The sequence below is a fragment of the Oncorhynchus nerka genome, linkage group LG5 (assembly GCF_034236695.1).
Source record: "Oncorhynchus nerka isolate Pitt River linkage group LG5, Oner_Uvic_2.0, whole genome shotgun sequence".
NCBI lineage: Eukaryota > Metazoa > Chordata > Actinopteri > Salmoniformes > Salmonidae > Oncorhynchus > Oncorhynchus nerka.
In genome coordinates this window covers 20,814,130-20,842,083 of record NC_088400.1, presented here as the reverse complement: position 1 = coordinate 20,842,083, position 27,954 = coordinate 20,814,130, and the positions used below count along the sequence as shown (strand labels likewise).

General features: G+C 44.0%; 1 protein-coding gene across 7 annotated transcripts; it reads right to left on the bottom strand.

Moving 5' to 3' along the window:
• Nucleotides 1-1,080: 1,080 nt before the first annotated feature.
• Nucleotides 1,081-27,954, bottom strand: LOC115129234 (N-terminal kinase-like protein). 7 transcript variants are annotated; one of them, XM_065018441.1, is made up of 18 exons: nt 27,527-27,954; nt 26,517-26,657; nt 26,083-26,205; nt 23,873-24,093; nt 23,626-23,716; nt 23,307-23,462; nt 23,010-23,168; nt 22,516-22,623; nt 22,285-22,398; nt 21,952-22,107; nt 10,408-10,596; nt 6,220-6,295; nt 4,617-4,823; nt 3,621-3,790; nt 3,372-3,458; nt 2,703-3,008; nt 2,427-2,505; nt 1,081-2,301 (listed from the first exon to the last, which is right to left on the bottom strand). In XM_065018441.1, exons 1-18 carry the CDS (start codon nt 27,632-27,634, stop codon nt 2,177-2,179), a joined length of 2,616 nt encoding a protein of 871 aa, XP_064874513.1. In that variant the 5' UTR covers nt 27,635-27,954; the 3' UTR covers nt 1,081-2,176. The 7 variants fall into 7 exon arrangements, with proteins under 7 accessions (XP_064874513.1, XP_029515219.1, XP_064874512.1 ...); XM_029659359.2 differs by having other exon boundaries at nt 3,363-3,458; nt 27,527-27,951; XM_065018440.1 differs by having other exon boundaries at nt 1,081-2,304; nt 27,527-27,951.

The following is a 27,954-nucleotide window of genomic DNA, read 5'->3' as shown; positions in this document are numbered from 1 at the left end:
TATGCTGCTGCATAAATGATGTAATGTGCCAGGGAGATTTGTATGCCGTAGCTAAGAAAGTAATACTAAGTGTATGTTGTGTAGTAAGCTGTTAGTAGCCCATGTGCCTCACCTTAATAATTTGGTCCCTTTCCCCCTCATAACTTAGCCTACTGTTCTGACTTGGAGGTGTACATGTAGCCTATAGCCTGTTTTAGAGAAATATAATCATTGAATATTGTAAGAGCTTTCATTGTCTGCTTATATGCCCCCATTATTTATTGTTCTGACTTCGTGTCCATCCTAGCTCGCTCATTAATATCTTAATAGAAATGACGGATTGCCTCTTATCCGCTCTTCGTCCCCTTCTGCCATAGTTTGTACATCTCAATTGTCAGTAGAAACCACATTTGTTTAAGCAAGTCAGCCATATCAGCAATGTTTTTTTTTAAAGGCAGTAAATGAGGCTGAATGAACTGCTTTGCTGCTAAACAAGGCTCCACTGATAACCAGGTGTAGCGGTGGTAAGGATTCACTCCATGGTGCTGAAAAGAAAGCTCTGGTGTTGGGACAGCTTTATGTAGGCCCTAACAGTTTGTCACAGTCATAGTGTTGTGGCTTTGCAGGCATGCATCCAAAATATTTTGGGGGGAGTTTGCCCCACCAGAAATCGCCACTGGATACATCTAATGCTCCTTATATCGCCTTGAAATGACTGACAGCGTTATGAACAAAATCTTTATTCATGAGTATACTAGCAATTTCTAGATGTTGGATTGAAAATATTTTATCTTAACCAGTGCTTGATCCGTAAACTTGTTTGCACATTAAGTTGAAATATATTGATAATGAATAAACTGAATCTCGTCATTTTAGATTAGTTGATCTGGTCTGTCTTGACATGCTCTGCAATGTAAGTTTGTACATTTTGAATAAACATTATTTGGTCTCTAGGTTTGTGGTCTGATTAACATACTTCTCTTAGTAAACAGAAACACCTCTGTTGTCCCACAAGGAATTTTCTAGTGGATTTGGATGTTGGCAGAAGCAGAAATTGTTCTGAATATATATTTGTAAAACAGTTCACACCCTTTCGCATAACACTTTTTTGTCATGGTTTTATTTTGGGAATTGTACACAAGATTCTCTCTCTATAAAACAATGCATCTGATTTCACTGGACTTCCCTCGCCACCCACAACATATTTAAACATCACAGAGCACAGTTCATCTGACTCCAGTAAACCGTGCTGCCATCAAATAAAAGGCACAAACAGAACCTTCTCTTTCCCTTGACCCACCCAACACTACCAATCTGACAAGATAGTTGATGGGCAGAATTATCTTTCACTTTATGATTTGATTTTAAATAGCTAAGTGACTCCATAAATATATAGGAGGAGGAAGCTACAGATAAAATTGCATGATAACACCGTCCATGCTGAATATGAAGGCTTCAAGTCAGTCAACCCACCACCACTAATGATGACTGATTGGCTCCGAGGGGATCTAGGCCAGGTGTATATTATTCATCTGTGTACAGTGAGGTACCGTTAATCAGAGACACGTTCAGTTGGCAAACAAATATAGAAATGACATGATCCCTTATTCTATGTGAGAGGAATGTTTGTTCTACATAACATATTTCTATCAGACTGTTCCACAACATTGTGCCCTGCTGAACGTGTCCCACCATTACCCTTCAGGGAAGTACTGTATGCCTTCTGGTAGGTCACTCATATACAGACCCATGCATGCAGACTATCAGTCTTATTTCTGCAGTGTGACTGACAGCTTATCTAACATTCATAACCCATTTATGCGTATATGTGAACATTCAGCATATACACATTTTATATCAATATAATTTAAAAAAAAGTTTCAGACAAATGCACCAACTATGTACATTTCTTTACATCTTTGTTTTTATATAAAAACAATATTTGTGTTGTAATATGAATGCAATGTTTAAACCCCGTAATAGTCTGGATGAGAAATGTCTCAGCTTCTGGCACTCTGATCCCCTCTCAGCCAATGAGCAGCTTGTACAGTCAAGTTCAGTGTCTCTTTTTCAATCTTTTTTTCATTATGGAATGTTGAACCTTCCATACATTCCACTGTGGGAGTCAGGGGAAAGTCATCATAGCACTCTGTCTGCTTCGCTTCCTGTCTTCCACCAACCCTCCTCTTCCTTCCAGTCAGTCCAGTTTCCGAGCACCCAGTTTGAGAGGACCCTTCACTGCCTTGCGTTCTGCCCGTTTGGCCTCCAGTTCTTTCCTCCTCTCCTCACGTTTCTTCTTGGCCAGCTCTGCCTTGCTTAGGCCTGCTTAGGAAACAAAAAGACAGACAGCTGTTATAACATGAACAACATCTCAATAAAAGGACTCTCTGGTTTCAGATCATTGAGAGAGATGGAGAATAGAGAAGTTAGAGCAGGTTGAGACTCACCTTGACTTCCGTCCACAGACTCCCAGCTCTCCTCAGCTCCCCAGTCTCCAGCAGGCTCTGCACTCCAGCCATCACCAGCCTAGCATGAACCAGAAAGCACAGCGCACATTAAAAACATGCACTGTCCTTCCATTTCCACCTCAAAATGTTCCTCACTTCACATCAACACCTAACTTTTACCTCCACTTTAACAAGCCTGTTTGTCAGTTCTTCAAAACACAAAGCCTACTCCTGTCAAACGTTTATTTATAAAGCCCCACCCCCCCCTCTCCTCACCGTAGCAATTGGGGTGGGCATTGCTCTCTGAGACACGTTGGCAAGGAAGTCTGTCTGCGTGGCTCCCTTACTGTCCCAGTCATACTCGCTGGCTAACCGAACCCCCTCCAGCAGAGCAGCACTCTTAGTGGCCGGAGCAGTCGTTCCCTCCTCCTCCCAGTCATTGCCCCACGTCTCCTCTCCTGGTGAACTCTGACCCTGGCCGTCAGCCTCCTTCTCATTGGACCAGCTGTCGTCAGCATCCCAGCCCGAGCTGCTCCAATCAGAGCTCTGCTTTTTCACCGCCTCAGAAGTTGCTAGACCCACCTGGATGGAAAAGGAGACAGCAATGAATGAATACCCCCCATGAAGTTTCAGCATGCACACGGTTTTAAATCATGGACCATTGTTCAGTAGGTTGGAAATTGCAGACAGAAATGTATTTACAAATTAGTCATTTAGCAGATGCTCTTATCCAGAGAGAAGACAGCTAGGTGAGGCAACCACATCTCTCAGTCATAGTAAGTACATTTTTTCCTCAATTAAGTTTATATCATCAAAGCCAGAGCTAGTAAGAAAAGACAAGTGTGTTTGTTACTTTACGGAAATAGCATGACTATGCAATGTGCCATTATCTTTGACTATTCAAACATTCTGCCTCCCTGAAAACCAGATACGTACTCCTCTTACACTGGCCTTCTTTTTGACAGAAGACATTCCTGACCAATCAGAAGAGTTCCAGTCATCTGGGTCTGCTGCCTGTACCTTCTCTGGGTCCTGTGGGGGGAGAGAGAGCGCGAGGGTAGTTGAATGAGTTAACTGATCAAATAGAACATGCCTCTCCAATACAAACATCACTGTTCCCCATGTTCCGTGACAGTTGACGTCCCACAGTCCCAACTGTCAAATCCCACCCCAAAACCATTCCATGCCAATTACCTCCAAACTTCCCCAGTCCTCGTCATCCCACCGGTCTCCGATTGGCTCCTCATTCTTTTCGGACACCTTAGCAGAGTCTGATTGGCTAGCAAGGCCAGAAGCAATGGGTAGAGTCATGGAGGCCGGTGGGGGTTTAACTTCAGAGCCTGGAGGAATGAGGTGAAAGGGGGCTGTAAATAGCGGATGCCATTAACTGATGGATACAGCTTTGCCGGCTCTTCCTATGTTTCTATGGGGGATGCCACCCTTAAGTATAGAATGACCAAAAATATAATCAAATTTGATTTGTCACGTGCCAAATACAACAGACCTTACTGTGAAATGCTTACTTACAAGCCCTTAACCAACAATGCAGTTAAGAAAATAGAGTTAAAAAATATTTAATATAAACTTAAGTAAAATACATTTAAAAAGTTAGAATAAAACAACAGTAACGAGGCTATATACAGGGGGTACCGGGTCAATGTGTGGGGGTACAGGTTAGGCGAGGTAATTTGAACATGTAGGTAGCGGTAAAGCGACTACGCATAGATAATAAACAGCGAGTAGCAGCAGTGTAAAAACGGGGGGGGGGGGGGGTCAATGCAAATAGTCTGGGTGGCCATTTGATTAACAGTCTTATGTCTTGGGGATTGAAGTTGTTAAGGAGCCTTTTGGACCTAGACTTGGCGCTCCGGTACCGCTTGACGTGCAGAGAGAACAGTCTACGACTTGGGTGACTGGAGTCTGACCATTTTTTGGGCCTCCCTCTCTGACACCGCCTAGTATATAGGTCCTGGATGGCAGGAAGCTTGATGTACTGGGCTGTAGGCACTACCCTCTGTAGCGTCTTACGGTCAGATGCTGAGCAGTTGCCATACCAGGAAGTGATGCAACCAGTCAGGATGCTCTCGGTTTGTGCAGCTGTATAACATTGAGGATCTGGGGACCCATGCCAAATCAAAACAGAAACATATTTAAGATCCAAGTAATCCTGCAAATAAGTCAGTTCCTTACCCCCGGGTACTCCATCTATCACAGGGCTCCCAGCGCAAGGAGATGCAGTACCACCACCAACAGGGGTGTTCTCAGCCGGGCTGCCCCCCTCTGCCCCCGGGCCGGTCCGGATGAGCTTGGAGGTCAGAGAAGACACCCCCGTCACTGCCCAGCCTGCCCAACTGGCCGCTGCCCCAGCCGGCTGGGCTGATGACATCACATCCTTTTCTAGGTTGAGAAGGAGATACGTAATATTAGACACTCAAAGGCTGCAAAAATATTCCTTATAAGGGATAGTTTGGGATTTTGGCAATGAAGGAAGTTACAGGTATACCACATGACCAAGAGTGTGGACAGCTGCTCGTCAAACATCTCATTCCAAAATCATGGACATTAATATGGAGTTGATTCCCCCCTACTATAACAGCCTCCACTCTTCTGGGAAGGCTTTCCACTAGATGCTGGAACATTGCTGCGGGGACTTGCTATTAGCCACAAGCGCATTAGTGAGGTCGGGCACTGATGTTGGGCGATTAGGCCTGGCTCGCAGTCAGCGTTCCAATTCATCCCAAATGTGTTCGATGGGGTTGAGATCAAGGCAGTCAATTTCTTCCACACCGATCTCGACAAACCATTACTGCATGGACCTCGTGCATGGGGGCATTGTCATTCTGATACATGAAAGGACCTTCCCCAAACTTGCCACCAAGTTGGAAGCAGAGAATCTTCTAGAATGTTGTATGCTGTGGCGCCAAGATTTCACTTCACTGGAACTAAGGGTTCTAGCCCAACCATGAAAAACAGCCCCAGACCATTATTCCTCATCCACCAAACTTTACAGGTAACTTTAGGTAGCGTTCTCCTGGCATCCGCCAAACCCAGACTCATCCATTGGACTGCCAGATGGTGAAGCGTGATTCATCACTCCAGAGAACGCGTTTCCACTGCTCCAGAGTCCAATGACGGAAATCTTTACACCACTCCAGTCGCCGCTTGGCATTGACATGGTGATCTTAAGCTTGTGTGCGGCTGCTCGGCCATTTGAAACCAATTTCATGAAGCTCCTAGACGTTTCCACTTCACAATAACAGCACGTACAGTTGATCGGGCAGCTCTAGCAGGACAGAAATTTGACGAACTGACTTGTAGGAAAGGTGGCATCCTATGATGGTGCCACGTTGAAGTCACTGAGCTCTTCAGTAAGGCCATTCTACTGCCAATGTTTGTCTATGGAGATCGCATGGCTGTGTGCTCGATTTTAAAACACCTGTCAGCAACAGGTGTGGCTGAAATAGTCTAATCCACTAATGTGAAGGGGTGTGTCCACATACTTTTGTGTGTGTTATATATTTATAGTGTAGTTTGCGAGCAAATGATACCGAGTTTAGCGCAATGACTGGAAGTCTTTGGGTACAGCTAACACTAGTTAGCATTAGGTCACAAAACTAACTCGAACTTCCTTCATACTGGACACAGAAACATTTTTATCCACTAGATCATCGGACTCTGGGGAAGCAGATAAAGGACTTCATTGCCAAAATCCCATACTATCCCTTTAATGTGAGATCAGTGCTTGAGGCTTTGTTGTTTTTGGCGACCTGGACGTTTGCGATTGTGTACAGACCTATTTCAGCCAGCTTGGTTGGATCTTCAGAAACAGTCTCCAGCTTCGTCAAGAAACTCTTTATTGCTTTGAATGACTGAGGGACAGAAAAAAAAACATGTTTCACAAGCTAGGTTTCTATCCAATTGGCAACAACTTTTCATGCAAATATATACACTGCTCAAAAAAATAAAGGGAACACTAAAATAACACATCCTAGATCTGAATGAATGAAATATTCTTATTAAATACTTTTTTCTTTACATAGTTGAATGTGCTGACAACAAAATCACACGAAAATTATCAATGGAAATCAAATTTATCAAACCATGGAGGTCTGGATATGGAGTGACACTCAAAATTAAAGTGGAAAACCACACTACAGGCTGATCCAACTTTGATGTAATGTCCTTAAAACAAGTCAAAATGAGGCTCAGTAGTGTGTGTGGCCTCCACGTGCCTGTATGACCTCCCTACAACGCCTGGGCATGCTCCTGATGAGGTGGCGGATGGTCTCCTGAGGGATCTCCTCCCAGACCTGGACAAAAGCATCCGCCAACTCCTGGACAGTCTGTGGTGCAACGTGGCGTTGGTGGATGGAGCGAGACATGATGTCCCAGATGTGCTCAATTGGATTCAGGTCTGGGGAACGGGCGGGCCAGTCCATAGCATCAATGCCTTCCTCTTGCAGGAACTGCTGACACACTCCAGCCACATGAGGTATAGCATTGTCTTGCATTAGGAGGAACCCAGGGCCAACCGCACCAGCATATGGTCTCACAAGGGGTCTGAGGATCTCATCTCGGTACCTAATTGCAGTCAGGCTACCTCTGGCGAGCACACGGAGGGCTGTGCGGCCCCCCCACACCATGACTGACCCACCACCAAACCGGTCATGCTGGAGGATGTTGCAGGCAGCAGAACCTTCTCCACGGCGTCTCCAGACTGTCACATGTGCTCAGTATGAATCTGCTTTCATCTGTGAAGAGCACAGGGCGCCAGTGGCGAATTTGCCAATCTTGGTGTTCTCTGGCAAATGCCAAACGTCCTGCACAGTGTTGGGCTGTAAGCACAACCTCCACCTGTGGACGTCGGGCCCTCATAGCACCCTCATGGAGTCTGTTTCTGACCGTTTGAGCAGACACATGCACATTTGTGGCCTGCTGGAGGTCATTTTGCAGGGCTCTGGCAGTGCTCCTCCTGCTCCTCCTTGCACAAAGGCGGAGGTAGCGGTCCTGCTGCTGGGTTGTTGCCCTCCTACGGCATCCTCCACGTCTCCTGATGTACTGGCCTGTCTCCTGGTAGCGCCTCCATGCTCTGGACACTACGCTGACAGACACAGCAAACCTTCTTGCCACAGCTCGCATTGATGTTCCATACTGGATGAGCTGCACTACCTGAGCCACTTGTGTGGGTTGTAGACTCCGTCTCATGCTACCACTAGAGTGAAAGCACCGTCAGCTTTCAAAAGTGACCAAAACATCAGCCAGGAAGCATAGGAACTGAGAAGTGGTCTGTGGTTGCCACCTGCAGAACCACTCCTTTATTGGGGGTGTCTTGCTAATTGCCTATAATTTCCACCTGTTGTCTATTCCATTTGCACAACAGTATGTGAAATTTATTGTCAGTGTTGCTTCCTAAGTGGACAGTTTGATTTCACAGAATGGGATTGACTTGGAGTTAAACACAATGTAAGTGTTCCCTTTATTTTTTTGAGCAGTATATATATATACAGTGCCTTGCGAAAGTATTCGGCCCCCTTGAACTTTGCGACCTTTTGCCACATTTCAGGCTTCAAACAAAGATATAAAACTGTATTTTTTTTTGTGAAGAATCAACAACAAGTGGGACACAATCATGAAGTGGAACGACATTTATTGGATATTTCAAACTTTTTTAACAAATCAAAAACTGAAAAATTGGGCGTGCAAAATTATTCAGCCCCTTTACTTTCAGTGCAGCAAACTCTCTCCAGAAGTTCAGTGAGGATCTCTGAATGATCCAATGTTGACCTAAATGACTAATGATGATAAATACAATCCACCTGTGTGTAATCAAGTCTCCGTATAAATGCACCTGCACTGTGATAGTCTCAGAGGTCCGTTAAAAGCGCAGAGAGCATCATGAAGAACAAGGAACACACCAGGCAGGTCCGAGATACTGTTGTGAAGAAGTTTAAAGCTGGATTTGGATACAAAAAGATTTCCCAAGCTTTAAACATCCCAAGGAGCACTGTGCAAGCGATAATATTGAAATGGAAGGAGTATCCGACCACTGCAAATCTACCAAGACCTGGCCGTCCCTCTAAACTTTCAGCTCATACAAGGAGAAGACTGATCAGAGATGCAGCCAAGAGGCCCATGATCACTCTGGATGAACTGCAGAGCTCTACAGCTGAGGTGGGAGACTCTGTCCATAAGACAACAATCAGTCGTATATTGCACAAATCTGGCCTTTATGGAAGAGTGGCAAGAAGAAAGCCATTTCTTAAAGATATCCATAAAAAGTGTCGTTTAAAGTTTGCCACAAGCCACCTGGGAGACACACCAAACATGTGGAAGAAGGTGCTCTGGTCAGATGAAACCAAAATTGAACTTTTTGGCAACAATGCAAAACATTATGTTTGGCGTAAAAGCAACACAGCTCATCACCCTGAACACACCATCCCCACTGTCAAACATGGTGGTGGCAGCATCATGGTTTGGGCCTGCTTTTCTTCAGCAGGGACAGGGAAGATGGTTAAAATTGATGGGAAGATGGATGGAGCCAAATACAGGACCATTCTGGAAGAAAACCTGATGGAGTCTGCAAAAGACCTGAGACTGGGACGGAGATTTGTCTTCCAACAAGACAATGATCCAAAACATAAAGCAAAATCTACAATGGAATGGTTCAAAAATAAACATATCCAGGTGTTAGAATGGCCAAGTCAAAGTCCAGACCTGAATCCAATCGAGAATCTGTTGAAAGAACTGAAAACTGCTGTTCACAAATACTCTCCATCCAACCTCACTGAGCTCGAGCTGTTTTGCAAGGAGGAATGGGAAAAAATGTCAGTCTCTCGATGTGCAAAACTGATAGAGACATACCCCAAGCGACTTACAGCTGTAATCGCAGCAAAAGGTGGCGCTAGAAAGTATTAACTTAAGGGGGCTGAATAATTTTGCACGCCCAATTTTTCAGTTTTTGATTTGTTAAAAAAGTTTGAAATATCCAATAAATGTTGTTCCACTTCATGATTGTGTCCCACTTGTTGTTGATTCTTCACAAAAAAATACAGTTTTATATCTTTATCTTTGAAGCCTGAAATGTAGCAAAAGGTCGCAAAGTTCAAAGGGGCCGAATACTTTCGCAAGGCACTGTATATATATATATATATATATATATATATATATATATATATATATATATATATATATATATATATATATATATACATACATACACACACATCTAAAAAAAAATTTTTTTTTTTAAATAAACGTAAAAGAATATAAGGCATTAAATACAATTATGCTTATTTCCTCACCAGATATGAATTTCCATCAAATTTACTTGTGATCAAAAGTCTGACGTAGCGCACATAAAAATAACTTTTGCGTTTAATTCCCATAAAAATACAAAAGTTCAAATGGATTTCCATCGCAATCAACTCCACTGATGGTTTCATCACCAGAAATGTTGCGCTATATAGCTAAATATACCCACTCTGGTGTTGGCACTGCGCTCTAGTTGGCACTTTGCGCTCTAGCGAACAGCTTGCAAACACAGTGCAGGTATAGCTTACATGATGACATTATTATGGACAAAGGAGCAAAATCATTTTTTGCTTGTCAAATGGAAGCCAAGCGTCGATCATGTCCCCAGAATAAGACCCTGGATATTTATTGGAAAGTAGCATCAAGCTCATCACCTTGTACTGTTACCACCCTGTGAAGTTCATTACTGATTACATCTGTAGCCTAACAAACTGCATGCTTTCTCCAGTTGTAATGAGAGGACCACACCACATGTCATCACGGGACTCAAAGTTTACTTCCATATGTTGGTTATTATATAAATATTTGCGCATAAAAGCGTTTCCACAGCCATTTCTCGCATAATATATTTTACAGACACAAAAATCCCACCAATATTTCTAAACCTAATGCAAACTAAATGTACTAATGCAGTTATTTCAATGTGTAAGGTGTTTGTAGTGCTTCTCACCTGATCTCTAACGTTCTTGTCAGGGTCAACAGTGAGGGTACAGAGTGTTGGTAGTACCCGTGCTGCACTCTCTGTCACACTGTAGTAGTTGTGGGTCGCTGCAAAGCCCAGAACCCCGGCCGCCCGAGAGGCGGGAAAGGGGTCCTTAGTGGCCCGAGAGAACGCCGAGATCAACACTCGTTGCCGTGTCTGTGGAGGAAAGGAGGTATGAATAAGAGCACAAACGAGGGGGGAGAGTGAGAGCGAGAAAGGGGGAGACGGGAAGAGAAAGGGGGAGAGGGAGCGAGCGAGCTAAACAGAGAGAGCGAGGGAGAGAGCTGCTCAACATGCTCTGCTCACACCTACTGTAATGGTCCGAGCCTAAACCACACAAAACACCACTAGACAGTACAGAAATCCAAGCTTTTACTATATCATGCTGGAATATACAAGGCCTGAGGTCATCTCCCTTTGGACTAAAGAGCAAGAACCTAGACTTCAAAGAAATTGGAAATACAGACATTGTCATCCCACAAGAAACATGGTAGTCCCATCCATCAAACTACCAGGTGTGAAACAGGGAAGAGACTCAAGGGGTATGCTAATTTGGTAGAGCAGACCTATCCCACTCTATTCAATTAGTCAAAACAGGAACAAATGAATAAGGAAATGATCTCAGAGAAAAATGTCCTCATGTGTGCTACCTATATCCCCCTACAGTATCCATGTACTTTAATGTGACAGCTTCTCCATCCTAGAGGGGGAGATCAACCATTTCCAGGCTCAGGGACATGTACTGGTCTGTGGCGAACTACATGACAGAACACAACACCCTCAGCACACAAGGGGACAAACACCTACCTGGAGGTGACACCATTCCCTCCCTAATATGCCACCCTAGACACAACTATGACAAACATGGGTCACAACTCCTGGAGCTCTGTCGCACGCTGGGTCTGTACATAGTCAATGGTAGGCTTCAAGGGGACCTCTATGGTAGGTACACCTATAGCTCATCTCTTGGCAGTAGTAGTGTAGATGACTTTATCACTGACCTCAACACAGTCTCTCTCAGAGTGTTCACTTTCAGCCCACTGACACACCTTCTCATGCTTTTTTTAATAAATAAAAAAAGCTGGACTCTGGCATGAGGGTCTGCTATACAAATTGATGGAAAGCAGTGTTGGGGGGAAAAACATACGACTTTGTAAAAAACATGTACACAAGTGCGCAGTTAAAATTGGCACAAAAAAAACATTTATTTCCACAGGGCCGTGGGTTGAGACAGGGAGTGAGCTTGAACCCCACTGAAGTTTACATACACCTTAGCCAACTACATTTAAACTCAGTTTTTCACAATTCCTGACATTTAATCCTAGTACAAATTCCCTGTCTTAAGTCAGTTAGGATCATCACTATTTTAAGAATGTGAAATGTCAGGAAAAATAGTTGAGAGTGATTTATTTCCGCTTTTAATTCTTTCATCACGTTCCCAGTGGGTCAGGAGGTTAACAAACTCAATTAGTATTAGGTAGCATTGCCTTTAAATTGTTTAACTTGAGTCAAACATTTCGGGGAGCCTTCCACAAGCTTCCCACAATAAGTTGGGTGAATTTTGTCCCATTCCTCCTGACAGAGCTGGTGTAACTGAGTCAGGTTTGTAGGTCTCCTTGCTCGCACACGCTTTTTCAGTTCTGCCCACAAATGTTCTATAGGATTGAAGTCGGGACTTTGTGATGGCCACTCCAATACCTCAACTCTGTTGTCCTTAAGCCATTTTGCCACAACTTTGGAAGTATGCTTTGGGTCAATGTCCATTTAGAAGACCCATTTGCGACAAAGCTTTAACTTCCTGACTGATGTCTGAGATTGCTTCAATATATCCACATAATTTTCCATCCTCATGAAGCCATCTATTTTGTGAAGTGCACCAGCAACCCTACAACATGATGCTGCCACCCCCGTCCTTCACGGTTGGGATGGTGTTCTTCAGCTTGCAAGCTTCCCCTTTCTCCTCCAAACATAACGATGGTCATTATGGCCAAACAGCTCTATTTTTGTTTCATCAGACCCGGGGACATTTCTCCAAAAAGTACGATCTTTGTTCCTATGTGCAGTTGCAAACCGTAGGCTGTCTTTTTTAATGGCGGTTTTGGAGCAGAGGCTTCTTCCTTGCTGACCGGCCTTTCAGGGTGTGTCGATATAGAACACGTTTAACTGTGGATATAGATACTTTTGTACCGGTTTCCGCCAGCATCTTCACAAAGTCCTTCGCTGTTATTCTGGGATTGATTAGCACTTTTCGCACCAAAGTATGTTAATCTCGGAGACAGAACGTGTCTCCATCCTGAGAGGTATGACGGCTACGTGGTCGCACGGTGTTTATACCTGCATACTATTGTTTGTACAGATGAACGTGGCACCTTCAGGCGTTTGGAAATTGCTCCCAAGGATGAACCAGACTTGTGGAGGTCTACTTTTTACCCCCTGAGGACTCGGCTGATTTCATTTGATTTTCCCATGATGTCAAGCAAAGAGGCACTGAGTTTGAAGGTAGGCCTTGAAATATATCCACAGGTACACCTCCAATTGTCTCAAATTATGTCAATTAGCCTATCAGAAGCTTCTAAAGCCATGACATCATTTTCTGGAATTTTCCAAGCTGTTTAACCTTTTGTGACTAGGGGGCAGTATTTTCATTTTTGGAAAAATAACGTTCCTGTTTTGTCAGGACAAGATGCTAGAATATGCATATAATTGACAGCTTAGGATAGAAAACACTCTAAAGTTTCCAAAACTGTAAAAATATTGTCTTTGAGTATAACAGAACTAATATTGCAGGCGAAAGCCTGAGAAAAATCCAATCCGGAAGTGCCTCATGTTTTGAAAGCGCTGCGTTCCAATGAGTCCCTATTGAGCAGTGAATGGGCTATCAACCAGATTACTTTTTCTCCGTATTCCCCAAGGTGTCTACAGCATTGTGACGTAGTTTTACGAATTTATGTTGAAGAATACCCGTAAGCAGCTACATTGCGCAAGTGGTCACCTGATGGCTCTGAGTGATTCTCGCGTAAAATACAGGAGGTAGCCATTATTCCAATCGGTCCTACTGAAAAAACAATTGTCCCGGTGGATATATTATCGAATAGATATTTGAAAAACAACTTGAGGATTGATAATAAACAACGTTTGCCATGTTTCTGTCGATATTATGGAGCTAATTTGGAATATTTGTCGGCGTTTTCGTGACTGCAATTTCCCGTCGATTTCTCAGCCAAACGTGAAGAACAAACGGAGCTATTTCGCCTACAAAAATAATATTTTGGGAAAAAAGGAACATTGGCTATCTAACTGGGAGTCTCGTGAGTGAAAACATCCGAAGCTCAAAGGTAAACAATTTAATTTGATTGCTTTTCTGATTTCCGTGACCAAGTTACCTGCTGCTAGCTGGACAAAATGCTATGCTAGGCTATCGATAAACTTACACAAATGCTTGTCTAGCTTTGGCTGTAAAGCATATTTTGAAAATCTGAGATGACAGGGTGATTAACAAAAGGCTAAGCTGTGTCTCAATATATTTCACTTGTGATTTTCATGAATAGGAATATTTATGTCCGTTGCGTTATGCTAATTAGTGTCAGTCGATGATTACGCTCCTGGACCCGGGATGGGGAGTCAGAGGTTAAAGGCACAGTCAACTTAGTGTATGTTAACTTCTGACCCACTGGAATTGTGATAGTAAATTATAAGTGAAATAAACTCTCTGTAAACAATTGTTGTAAAAATTACTTGTGTCATGCACAAAGTAGATGTCCTAACTGACTTGCCAAAACTATAGTTTGTTAACAAGAAATTTGTGGATTGGTTGAAAAACTAGTTTTAATGACTCCAACATAAATGTATGTAAACTTCGACTTCAACTGCATATATCAATGAATTGGCAGGGGCACTAGAACAGTCTACAGCCCCCGCCCTCACACTACTAGAATCTGAATCCACATCACCAAGAACTATCATGGTCCAAACACACCAAGACAGTCGAGAAGAGGGCACGACACCACCTTTACCCCCTCAAGAGACTGAAAAGATTTGGCATGGGTCCCCAGATCCTCAAAAGGTTCTACAGCTGCACCATCGAGAGCATCCTGACCGGTTGCATCTCCGCCTGATATGGCAACTGCTCGGCATATAACCGAAAGGCGCTACAAAAGGTAGCGCATACGGCCCAGCACATCACTGGGGCCAAGCTTCCTGCCATCCAGGACCTATACACTAGGTGGTCAGAGGAAAGCCCAAAAAAATTGTCAAGAGACTCCACTCACCCAAGTCAGAGTGTTTTGTCTCCTACTGCACGGCAAGGGGTGCTGGAGTGCCAAATCTAGGACCAAAAGGCTCCTTAACATTTTCTACCCCCAAGCCATAAGACTGCTGAACAATGACTCAAATGGCCACCAGACTATTTACATTGACACCAACACCCTTCCATTTGTTTTGTACACTGCTGCTACTCACCATTTATTATTATCTATGCATAGTCACTTCACCCCTACCTACATGTACAAATTACCTCTAACGTGTACCCCCGCTCATTGACTCAGTACACCTTGTATATAGCAATTGTTATTGTATTGTGTTACTTTCGTTTATTTGGTAAATATTTTCTTAACTCTTTCTTGAACTGCACTGTTGGTTAGATCTTCTGCACAGGTTCTGTCAGACCTGGGCCCTGACAGTAAATCTCAGTAAGACAAAAAATAATGGTGTTCCAAAAAAAGGTCCAATTCTATCTCAACGGAGTTGCCCTAGAGCACACAAAACACTATATCTACCTCGGCCTTAATATCAGCACCACAGATAACTTCCACTAAGCTGTGAACAATCTGAGAAACAAGGTATGAGGGGCCTTCTCCACCATCAAAAGGAACATCAAATTCAACATCCCAATTAAGATCTGGCTAAAAAATACATTAATTAGTTATAGAAACCATTGCCATTTATGGTTGTGAGGTCTGGGGTCTGCTCACCAACCACAAAACGGGACAAACACCAACTGAGACTGCATGCAGAACTCTGCAAAAACATCTGTGTACAACGTAAAACACCGAATTAGGCAGATACCCACTAAATATCAAAACCTAGAAATTCTACAACCATCTAAAAGGAAGCGATTCCCAAACCTTCCACACGGTGCATTTGGAAAGTATTGAGACACCTTGACTTTTACCGCATTGTTACTTTACAGATTTATTCTAAAATGGATCAAATATTTTTTACCCCTCAATCTACACATAATACTCCATAATGACAAAGCAAAAACGGGGTTTTAGAAATGTTTGCAAATTTAAATTAAAAAACATTTCCATAAGTATTCCGACCCTTTACTCAGTACTTTGTTGAGGCACCTTTCGCACCATTTACAGCCTCACGTCTTCTTAGGTATGACGCTACAGGCTTGGCATACCTGTGTTTGGGGAGTTTCTCCCATTCTTCTATGCAGATCCTCTAAAGCTCTGTCAGGCTGGATAGGGAGTGTCGCTGCACAGCTATTTTCAGGTCTCTCCAGAAATGTTCAATCAAGTTAAAGTCCGGGCTCTGGCTGGGCCACTCAAGGACATTCAGAGACTTGTCCCAAAGCCACTCCTGCATTATCTTGGCTGTGTGCTTACGGTCATTGTCCTGTTGGAAGGTGAACCTTCGCCCCAGTCTGAGGTCCTGAGCACGTTTTCATAAAGGATCTCTGTACTTTGCTCCATACATCTTTCCCTTGATCCTGACTAGCCTCCCAGTCCCTTCTGCTGAAAATCCCCACAGCATGATGCTGCCTTCACCGTAGAGAAGGTATTGGCCAAGTGATGAGCGGTGCCTGGTTGCCTCCAGATGTGACGCTTGGCATTCAGGCCAAAGAGTTCAATCTTGGTTTCATCAGACCAGAAAATCTGGCAAATTCCAAGTGGGATGTCATGTGCCTTTTACTGAGGAGTGGCTTAAGTCTGGCCACTCTACCATAAACGCCTGATTGGTGGAGTGCTGCCGAGATGGGAGAACCTTCCAGAAGGGCAACCACCTCCACAGAGGAACTCTAGAGCTCTGTCAGAATGACCATTGGGTTCTCGGTCACCTCCCTGATCAAGGCCCTTCTCCCCTGATTTCTCACTTTGAGACTGATCTAGGAAGAGTCTTGGTGGTTCTAAACTTCTTCCATTTAAGAATGATGGAGGCCATTGTGTTCTCGGGGACCTTCAATGCTACAGAAATGTTTTGGTATCCTTCCCCAGATCTGTGCCTCGACACAATCCTGTCTCGGAGCTCTACGGACAATTCATACGACCTCATGGCTTGGTTTTTGCTCTGACATGCACTCTAAAAAAAAATCATGGCCTGTCTGTCTTTACTTGTGGCCAGTGCCCATAGTGCCCTTCTCCCTGAGCGCTCCATCACGTGGTTGGGACTTTCTCACAGGCTACAAGTAAAGACAGACACATCAGGGACACAACTGTGCATGTCCTTATCGAATTACGAGGTGCATATTGAAGATTTGAAGAACTGTCCACATTTACTTTTCGTCAGCCAACAGATGAGTAGGCCTAACGAACAGTTTAACAGCAAAAGCACTAGCCTATGTCAATCTACTAGCCTCCATAGTACAAAGTAGAGGTCGACCGATTATGATTTTTCAACGTCTATACCGATTATTGGAGTACCCAAAAAAGCCGATCCCAATTATTGGAGGACCCAAAAAAGCCGATACCGATTAAATCGGCCAATTTTTTACGTGTATTTGTAATAATGACAATTACAACAATACTGAATTAACACTTATTTTAATTAATATAATACATCAAAATCAATTTAGCCTCAAATAAATAATGAAACATGTTCAATTTGGTTTAAATAAGGCAAAAACAAAGTGTTGGAGAAGTAAAAGTGCAATATTTGCCATGTAAGAAAGCTAACGTTTAAGTTCCTTGCTCAGAACATGAAAACATTTAAAGCTGGTGGTTCCTTTTAACAGGAGTCTTCAATATTCCCAGGTAAGAAGTTTCAGGTTGTAGTTATAGGAATTACAGGACTATTTCTCTCTATACCATTTGTATTTCATTAACCTTTGACTATTGGATGTTCTTATAGGCACTTTAGTATTGCCAGTGTATCAGTATAGCTTCCGTCCCTCTCCTCGCTCCTACCTGGGCTCGAACCAGCAACACATCAACAACAGCCACCCTCGAAGCATATATAACTACTCCAAGTCTCAGAGCGAGTGACATTTGAAACGCTAGCCATTTCACATCAGTTACACCAGCCTAATCTCGGGAGTTGATAGGCTTGAAGTCATAAACAGCTGCTGGCAACCGCAGGAAAGTGCTGTTTGAATGAATGCTTACGAGCCTGCTGGTGCCTACCACCGCTCAGTCAGACTGCTCTATCAAATCATAGACTTAGTTATAACATAATAACACACAGAAATACCAGCCTTAGGTCATTAATATGGTCGAATCTGGAAACCATCATCTCGAAAACAAGGCGTTTATTCTTTCAGTGAAATACAGAGCCGTTACGTATTTTATCCAACGGGTGGCATCCATAAGTCTAAATATTCCTGTTATATTGCACAACCTTCAATGTTATGTCATAATTACGTAAAATTCGAAGTGACACAATTTCACCTGGTTAATATTGCCTGCTAACCTGGATTTCTTTTAGCTAAATATGCAGGTTTAAAAATATATACTTCTGTGTATTGATTTTAAGAAAGGCATTGATGTTTGTAGTTAGGTACACATTGGAGCAATGATACGCACCGCATCAATTATATGCAACGCAGGACACGCTAGATAAACTAGTAATATCAACCATGTGTAGTTGACTAGTGATTATGATTGATTGTTTTTTTACAAGATAAGTTTAATGCTAAGATAAGTTTAATGCTTACTGCATTCGCATAACAGGCAGTCTTCTTGTGGAGTGCAATGTAATCAGGTGGTCAGAGCGTTGGACTAGTTAACTAAGGTTGCAAGATTGAATCCCTCGAGCTGACAAGGCAAAAAACTGTCGTTCTGCCCCTGAACAAGACAGTTAACCTACCGTTCCTAGGCCGTCATTGAAAATAAGAATGTGTTCTTAACTGACTTGCCTAGGTAAATAAAGGTGTAAAAAAATCTCAGTGGAAAACACCATTATCAAAAGTGACCGCAAATGCAATTATGCATGTAATGCTTTTATTATAAAAAGGTGCATTTATGGTGAAAATCCATCTTCCCCAACCTTGAAACTCACGCGCTGCTTATGTTAGGCTCTACACCCCTTGTAAAGCGGATTAATGTTATTAATTTTAAGAAGTTATTTGGCCACTTTAGTTGTGATACAAACATATAGGCCTATGGGCTAGGCTACATGAGGTGTGCGACTAGGATTAGAAAAAGTCGCAAAAAAAGGCTTGGTTTCTTATGCTGGGCATTATTCATAAATGATATATAATTCACAAGTGATAGGCTATATATTCTTGATTTAATCTCGTCTTTACATACACTAAATGATATGTGTGTGAAATTAACTTTGATTTAGAATGGACCATTATCCTGCACAACAGGGGCAGCTGGAGGATGCTTTTCCCGTGGTTTATTTTCATGCCAGCCTGGTTGGTTATATTTACAACAAGAATATAGCCTACATGCTTAATATTAAGAAAGCTGATGAATAAATATAGTAGACCTAGCCTATAGAAAACTGAAATAAATATAGTAGACCTAGCCTATAGAAAACTGAAATAAATATAGTAGACCTAGCCTATAGAAAACTGAAATAAATATAGTAGACCTAGCCTATAGAAAACTGAAATAAATATAGTAGACCTAGCCTATAGAAAACGGATCATCATTCTCATTTTCTCACGCAATTGCATAGCCTATTGAAATGTTGCGCAACAAATCAAATCACATTTTATTGGACACATATACACTGCTCAAAAAAATAAAGGCAACACTTAAACAACACAATGTAACTCCAAGTCAATCACACTTCTGTGAAATCAAACTGTCCACTTAGGAAGCAACACTGATTGACAATAAATTTCACATGCTGTTGTGCAAATATAATAGACAACAGGTGGAAATTATAGGCAATTAGCAAGACACCCCAAATAAAGGAGTGGTTCTGCAGGTGGCAACCACAGACCACTTCTCAGTTCCTATGCTTCCTGGCTGATGTTTTGGTCACTTTGAATGCTGGCGGTGCTTTCACTCTAGTGGTAGCACGAGACGGAGTCTACAACCCACACAAGTGGCTAAGGTAGTGCAGCTCATCCAGGATGGTACATCAATGCGAGCTGTGGCAAGAAGGTTTGCTGTGTCTGTCAGCGTAGTGTCCAGAGCATGGAGGCGCTACCAGGAGACAGGCCAGTACATCAGGAGACGTGGAGGAGGCCGTAGGAGGGCAACAACCCAGCAGCAGGACCGCTACCTCCGCCTTTGTGCAAGGAGGAGCACTGCCAGAGCCCTGCAAAATGACCTCCAGCAGGCCACAAATGTGCATGTGTCTGCTCAAACGGTCAGAAACAGACTCCATGAGGGTGGTATGAGGGCCCGACGTCCACAGGTGGGGGTTGTGCTTACAGCCCAACACCGTGCAGGACGTTTGGCATTTGCCAGAGAACACCAACATTGGCAAATTCGCCACTGGCACCCTGTGCTCTCCACAGATGAAAGCAGGTTCACACTGAGCATGTGACAGACGTGACAGTCTGGAGACACCGTGGAGAAGGTTCTGCTGCCTGCAACATCCTCCAGCATGACCGGTTTGGCGGTGGGTCAGTCATGGTGTGGGGTGGCATTTCTTTGGGGGGGCCGCACAGCCCTCCATGTGCTCGCCAGAGGTAGCCTGACTGCCATTAGGTACCGAGATGAGATCCTCAGACCCCTTGTGAGACCATATGCTGGTGCGGTTGACCCTGGGTTCCTCCTAATGCAAGACCTCATGTGGCTGGAGTGTGTCAGCAGTTCCTGCAAGAGGAAGGCATTGATGCTATGGACTGGCCCGCCCACAGATCTGAATCCAATTGAGCACATCTGGGACATCATGTCTCGCTCCATCCACCAACGCCACGTTGCACCACAGACTGTCCAGGAGTTGGCGGATGCTTTAGTCCAGGTCTGGGAGGAGATCCCTCAGGAGACCATCCGCCACCTCATCAGGAGCATGCCCAGGCGTTGTAGGGAGGTCATACAGGCACGTGGAGGCCACACACACTACTGAGCCTCATTTTGACTTGTTTTAAGGACATTACATCAAAGTTGGATCAGCCTGTAGTGTGGTTTTCCACTTTAATTTTGAGTGTGACTCCAAATCCAGACCCTCCATGGGTTGATAAATTTGATTTCCATTGATAATTTGTGTGATTTTGTTGTCAGCACATTCAACTATGCAAAGAAAAAAGTATTTAATAAGAATATGATGATCTGAGGACATGGCTAGGGATGCCGCCTGAGCCAGCAGCCCTGCGAGGGTTAACAAGTTTAAATGTTTTACTCGCGTCGGCCACGGAGAAGGAGTGCAGTCCTTGTTAGCGGGCCGCAACAGTGGCACTATGTTATCATCAAAGTGGACAAAGAAGGTGTTTAGTTTGTCTGGAAGTGTGATGTCGGTGTCCATGACGTGGCTGGTTTTCCTTTTGTAGTCGGATTTCCTGTAGACCCTGCCACATACGTCTCGTGTCTGAGCCGTTGAATTGCGACTCCACTTTGTCCCCGTTTCCCAGCATTTTGCTTGTTTGATTGCCTTGTGGAGGGAATAACTACACTGAATACCAGGCAGTTAGCAAGTTTGGTAGGCTACCAATGACCATCATCAGCATCAGAGCTTGCAGAAGCCTAATTACCGTGACTAAACTGTCACGTGGAATTTGACTGCCTTCATGACTCGTGACTACCTGTGTAGCGGTAATACGGTCACCGCAACAGCCCTAGTCCTGGGGCTCTGTTCACAAACAGACCCCACAGAGCCCCAGGACAGCAACACAATTAGAACCAACCAAATCACAAGAAAACAAAAAAATATTCCTTGACACATTGGAAAGAATTTACGAAAAATCAGAGCAAACTAGAATGCTATTTGGCCCTAAACAGAGAGTACACTGTGGCATAATACCTGACCACTGACTGACCCAAACTTAATTAAGGACAGCTTTGACTATGTACAGACTCCGTGAGCATAGCCTTGTGGGCAGACCTGGCTCTCAAGAGAAGACAAGCTATGTGCACACTGCCCACAAAATGAGGTGGAAACTGAGCTGCACTTCCTAACCTCCTGCCCAATGTACGACCATACAAGAGACACAGATTTCCCTCAGATTACACAGACGCACAAATTTGAAAACAAATCCAATTTTGATAAACCATATCTATTGGGTGAAATATCATAGTGTGCCATCACAGCAGCAAGATTTGTTGCCACAAGGACAACCAGTGAAGAACAAGCACCATTGTAAATACAACCCATTCCATCTATAGATCTATGGAGAGAGAGAAATCTATGGAGAGAGAGAGAGAGAGAGAGAGAAAGCAGGTGAGTTACCCCAGCGTTGAGGTAGGGGGCGATCTTTCCCAGGCACACAGTGGTGTTGCAGCGGATTGGTCCCTGCTCGTCTCTCGCCTGCAGCCGTGCAAAGTGCCTCATCAGTTCCTGATTCAGATTACTCTCATTCAGCTTGGGGGCCAGCAGCAGCATGGACTGGGAGAAGGAGAGAACAGAAAGAGGCATAAAAACCATTTAACAACAAGAACAGACCTTTGGGAACACCATTAACCACAGGGAAGGTATACTTTCAGTTCCACTTGAATAAAGAAGTGAGTGAAGCCACCTGGTCTTGTGAGCATAAGTCTGACAGAGTTGGTGAGCCAGTTATACCTTGACAGTCTGTTCTCTGATGGCTGGGTTTGTGTCTGTGAAACCGTGAACAACATGAGGGAAGATCTGCGAGTTCACCGCTGCATCATTTAGATACTGAACAAACTGCTCCATCTGAAGGAAAGAGAGATGAGGATGGGGTTGGAAAGAGGAATAAAACAAGGGTTCTGCAGCAAACACTCATTCTGGTGTAATGGCCGCCTCTGTACTCTGACGTGTGGTACTCAGTACCTGTTGAAGCAGTCGTATCCTCATGGCCCGGTCTGTAGAGGAGAACATCTTCACAATGACAGGAATGATCTTCTGCTGGTACTCTTCCGCAGACAGGAACTTCCCCACCTGACAGAGACAGAAAGAAAGAGACATGGAAAATGTTCTGCCCTCTCGGTATCCTGGGGTGGGTTTGTGGTCTGTTGACATCCTCTTGGTGGTGTGTGGGGGGGTTATATTCTCCCTGGTTGGATGGGTATCTGTTGTGTCAACTACTGATGTAAAAAAAGGCTTTACAAAATACATTTGATTGATTGGAGGGTGGGAGATGATTAGTTGCCAAAAGCATGTTTCCCCATGAAGAAATGTCTTTGAAAGCCATTTAATGATTATGCTTTACATAGATATGACATAGTTTTCCCACTTCCGCATAAAAGAGAGGAGCAATTAAATGCCAGGCCGGTGATCCATTCTCCTATCTAAATCCCTCCTCTCTGCCTCCACAGCACACATACCTTAAACAGAGGTGTGAGGACGACAGCACCGGCGTTGCCAAACTCAAAGGCAGTGAGTAGCTGTGGCAGCACCTTGTGCTTACAGAAGTCCTCTGGGAATGAGTCCAGGTTCTCACTCAGGTCCTGAAAGAACTGCTGCTTCTCTGCTGGGTCTTTGATCTGGATCAGATTGAATAGATAAGATAGATTTCACTGAATAAAATGTTTTATCGATAAGTCAACACATTTCAATGAGAGCTGCGTCACCTCTAATGTGTTAAGCTTTTTCTATATCAGGACAGGGGTCCGGAATCACACCTGGATCTCCTCTAGGAAAAGGTTGCTCTCAACGAAGCTGTTGCTAAGGAATCCTCCGGGAGCTCTGCAGTTTTGCAGGAAGCGGGCTGGGTTAGGCCGGGCCCTGGCATTGGCCCCCACCAGCTCACAGTAGTGTGGCACCAATGCTTTAGGGATCTGAGGGACAACAAACCATAATACGTTTCACATCACTTCCAATTCATTCATGATCTTTGATTTTTTTTTTGACAGGAGGACATTAGAATCACTTTAGGATTTTCTTTAAATGTGTGATGCTCTGGTAAAATGTTAGAAGGTAAAGGGCGGGAAAGGAGGGTACCTTTCCGAGGGAGCGTAGGGAGGAGGCTCGGGGAAGTGGACCATTGAACACTTCCCAGATCAGACAGCCCAGCCGCCACACATCCCCAGCCCTTGAGGACAGAGAGATGGACTCAGACAATACAAAATATGAAGTATCTTCAGACTACATCAAGCATTGAACTAAAACCTTTGTATGGGAGATCCCAGGAAGACAATTTTTCATGAAATCAGTCTTTCATTCTTAACTTATTCACTGTCCGCCTCACCATTTCTCTCCACTGTTTGGTGATTCAGGGGCGTCGTATTTATCCATTTCAGGGTGAACAGCTTTGGCGGAGGGTAGTGATGTGGAGGCGTCCCCATTCTCTGGGGTCATGTGGTCCAGACCGCCAAGCTTCCATTCTCCGGCTCGGTCCACAAACACAGCCCAGATACCCAGGTTGTTGTGGAGGAGGTGGCAGTCATTCACCAGGAAACTAAGGGCTTTCTACAGGGGGGAAATAGAGTGTGTGAGAGATAATCAAATAATTCCCCATAACAATGGACTAATTATTTGCCTGAACATGATTTGGTATAGATTGATATGTAATAAACATAATTTTAAGTGTGGGAAGACTTAGAGAGATGCATTCCTTTGAGGAAAGTTAGTCTAGAATCATCTGTTGTAACTGAGTACTGATGCTCTACCTTTGACCTGTTGAATGGTATGGTTAAAGTTTGACGCCATTCTGGGCCGGGGACACACTTATAATGTATCTGTGAACCTGTTTAACTCTGTAGCAGCTGATGTGACTTCCTACTAGCCTTTCGGGCTGGTGTTTAGAGAACATTCAGTACTGTGTGATTAATATATAAGTGCCTTCTAAGACAAGATGGAGTCATCTTTCCATTGAGTAAAAGATTGATAGAGAGGAAGGAGGGGGATAATGGAGTAGAGGTGGAAGAGGATTGAAAATGAATTTATCCATGCTTTTGTCACTTCTAGGTTAGACTACTGCAATGCTCTACTTTCCGGCTATCCGGATAAAGCACTAAATAAACTTCAGTTAGTGCTAAATACGGCTGCTAGAATCCTGACTAGAACCAAAAAAATTGATCATATTACTCCAGTGCTAGCCTCCCTACACTGGCTTCCTGTCAAGGCAAGGGCTGATTTCAAGGTTTTACTGCTAACCTACAAAGCATTACATGGGCTTGCTCCTACTTATCTCTCTGATTTGGTCCTGCCGTACATACCTACACGTACGCTCTGGTCACAAGACGCAGGCCTCCTAATTGTCCCTAGAATTTCTAAGCAAACAGCTGGAGGCAGGGCCTTCTCCTATAGAGCTCCATTTTTATGGAACGGTCTGCCTACCCATGTAAGAGACGCAAACTCGGTCTCAACCTTTAAGTCTTTACTGAAGACTCATCTCTTCAGTGGGTCATATGATTGAGTGTAGTCTGGCCCAGGAGTGGGAAGGTGAACGGAAAGGCTCTGGAGCAACGAACTGCCCTTGCTGTCTCTGCCTGGCCGGTTCCCCTCTTTCCACTGGGATTCTCTGCCTCTAACCCTATTACAGGGGCTGAGTCACTGGCTTACTGGGGCTCTTTCATACCGTCCCTGGGAGGGGTGCGTCACCTGAGTGGGTTGAGTCACTGATGTGATCTTCCTGTCTGGGTTGGCGCCCCCCCTTGTGTTGTGCCGTTGCAGAGATCTTTGAGGGCTATACTCGGCCTTGTCTCAGGATGGTAAGTTGGTGGTTGAAGATATCCCTCTAATGGTGTGGGGGCTATGCTTTGGCAAAGTGGGTGGGGTTATATCCTTCCTGTTTGGCCCTGTCCGGGGGTGTCCTCGGATGGGGCCACAGTGTCTCCTGACCCCTCCTGTCTCAGCCTCCAGTATTTATGCTGCAGTAGTTTATGTGTCGGGGGGCTAGGGTCAGTTTGTTATATCTGGAGTACTTCTCCTGTCCTATTCGGTGTCCTGTGTGAATTTAAGTGTGCTCTCTCTAATTCTCTCTCTCTCATGGCCCTAGGACCATGCCTCAGGACTACCTGACATGATGACTCCTTGCTGTCCCCAGTCCACCTGGCCTTGCTGCTGCTCCAGTTTCAACTGTTCTGCCTTATTATTATTGGACCATGCTGGTCATTTATGAACATTTGAACATCTTGGCCATGTTCTGTTATAATCTCCACCCGGCACAGCCAGAAGAGGACTGGCCATCCCTCATAGCCTGGTTCCTCTTTAGGTTTCTTCCTAGGTTTTGGCCTTTCTAGGGAGTTTTCCGAGCCACCGTGCTTCTACACCTGCATTGCTTGCTGTTTGGGGTTTTAGGCTGGGTTTCTGTACAGCACTTTGAGATATCAGCTGATGTACGAAGGGCTATATAAATAAATGTGATTTGATTTTGATTTGATTAAGGACAAGCAGCACTCAACATAAAGAAACATCAGGAAATCAGAGCACTCATTTCCTCTCCAGTCTACTGACCACAGTCTGATGCAGGCCCCAGGACACCTCCAGCTCTCCAGAGCCCCCCCTCTCTGACTGGGCCTTCAGGTGGGCTGCTAGGGGGGTGACCTGCTCTGTGACCAGGTACAGGCTCTTCTCTGTCTGCAACGCACCAGAAAGAGACAACATTAATGCATTCACAATGACATTGTTAAAATGTGCATTAGTCTTAAGTATGGTTCTATTATACAGTTAGTACACTAACGACTAGTACACTAGCTACTGTTTCTCTCTAGAAGAGACATGGGAACTAACTGATTCAGTCCTTGATACTCACCACACTCTGCATGAAAAACAATTACAAGAAAAACAAATACAGAATACTGAGAAAATGGTGACAGAATGATTGTTTTAAATATCAACTAAATTGTGATGTTATTTGCATTTGGTAGGAAATACACACAGCCACACACCTCCAATCCATCTACATAGGCCAGGATGTTGGGATGTCGGAGGGTCTTCATACGTTTGAACGCTGCCTTGGCTAGCTGGGTCTGTTCCTCTGTCCCTGTTGATACCTCGTACACAAACACCGATAGTGGTTCCCCACCCGTCTAAGGAGATGTCAAAATGTGACAATGTCATGATCCATCATTAGTATGAGAAGAGATGTTATTGAGGTTTAGCGGTGATGTTATTGTGATTTAGGGGAGATTAAGTTACAGTCTCCCTGCTGAGGCCAGACCTCAATCACAGGAGTGGTGTTGTTCGATCCTGAACCTTGCAATAAGGGTTGTTGTCATGTCACCATACGATTTGTCTCAGTCAACTAGCTACCTATTTAAGGTTAAACACAGCACGACACCTACACAAGTACGCCAAAGGTTCCACCATTGCATCTGCATGACATTGAACAATAAGTAAAAGGAACAAACAATGCTTAGCGGAACCTTTGACAAATTAGCCGATAACGTTAGTAGTTAGCTAACTAGCTACCAGGCAAAACAAGAACGACAGTGTGCTAACGACATCATTATTTGTCATGACAGTTTTGTCGAAATACATTTTGCATTAGCATGTAACGTTAACTAGGTGACGTTTCTATCTCGTTATAGGTGACACCAGTGGCTAGATAGCTAACGTTAGCTAGCTAATAACTGTAGCAGAGATTGACGTGGCGATAATACGTGTCCCTGCATAAACAAAACATAGCTAACATTAACTATGCTAGTCTACAAGTAACGTTCCCTAACCGTGTTGTTTTAACTAACGTTAGGCGATAAATGTCCGGACAACGCCATCTATATATTAGACATACAACGTGATAATCATGTATGGCAATTTAACATTCAATTTCATCCCATAAATAAGAATGGTGTCCTGCCTTGAACTCAGTCATAGCTAGCTAGCGAGGCCTTGCCTTGTATCAGCTAGCTAACAAGACATCTGTCAAATATATTTATGCCCCCACTATTGTATTTACCTTTCGCTTGCCTCGATGCAGTGTCCATATTCCGGACTTGTCTTGCGTGTCCGGTAAAATGTCATAATTAAAGTCTTTGACTGGATCCCGAGCGAAAAAGGACCACATCGCTCCTACATCAAGCAAACAACTACGTAGCTATGGCGAACCGCAGCCTGCTAGCAAGCTAGCTAGCTACTCCGGATAGATCAGATCCTTCCCTGTCGTCGATTCCACCACTTGGGAGGGAAGCAGATGCCAGACTGGCGAGTGTAGGCAGTGGGTGATTCAAATGTTGACTTCTTCTATGGTATTTTGGCGATCACACAATTTAATGTGCTTCCCACCACCTACTAGGCTATTACCCCCCAAAACGAATATTCTTTTGGTTATTATAAATAAAAATGTCGGTTAAAAATAAACAGATCGGATCCCTACAGTCTCAAGGG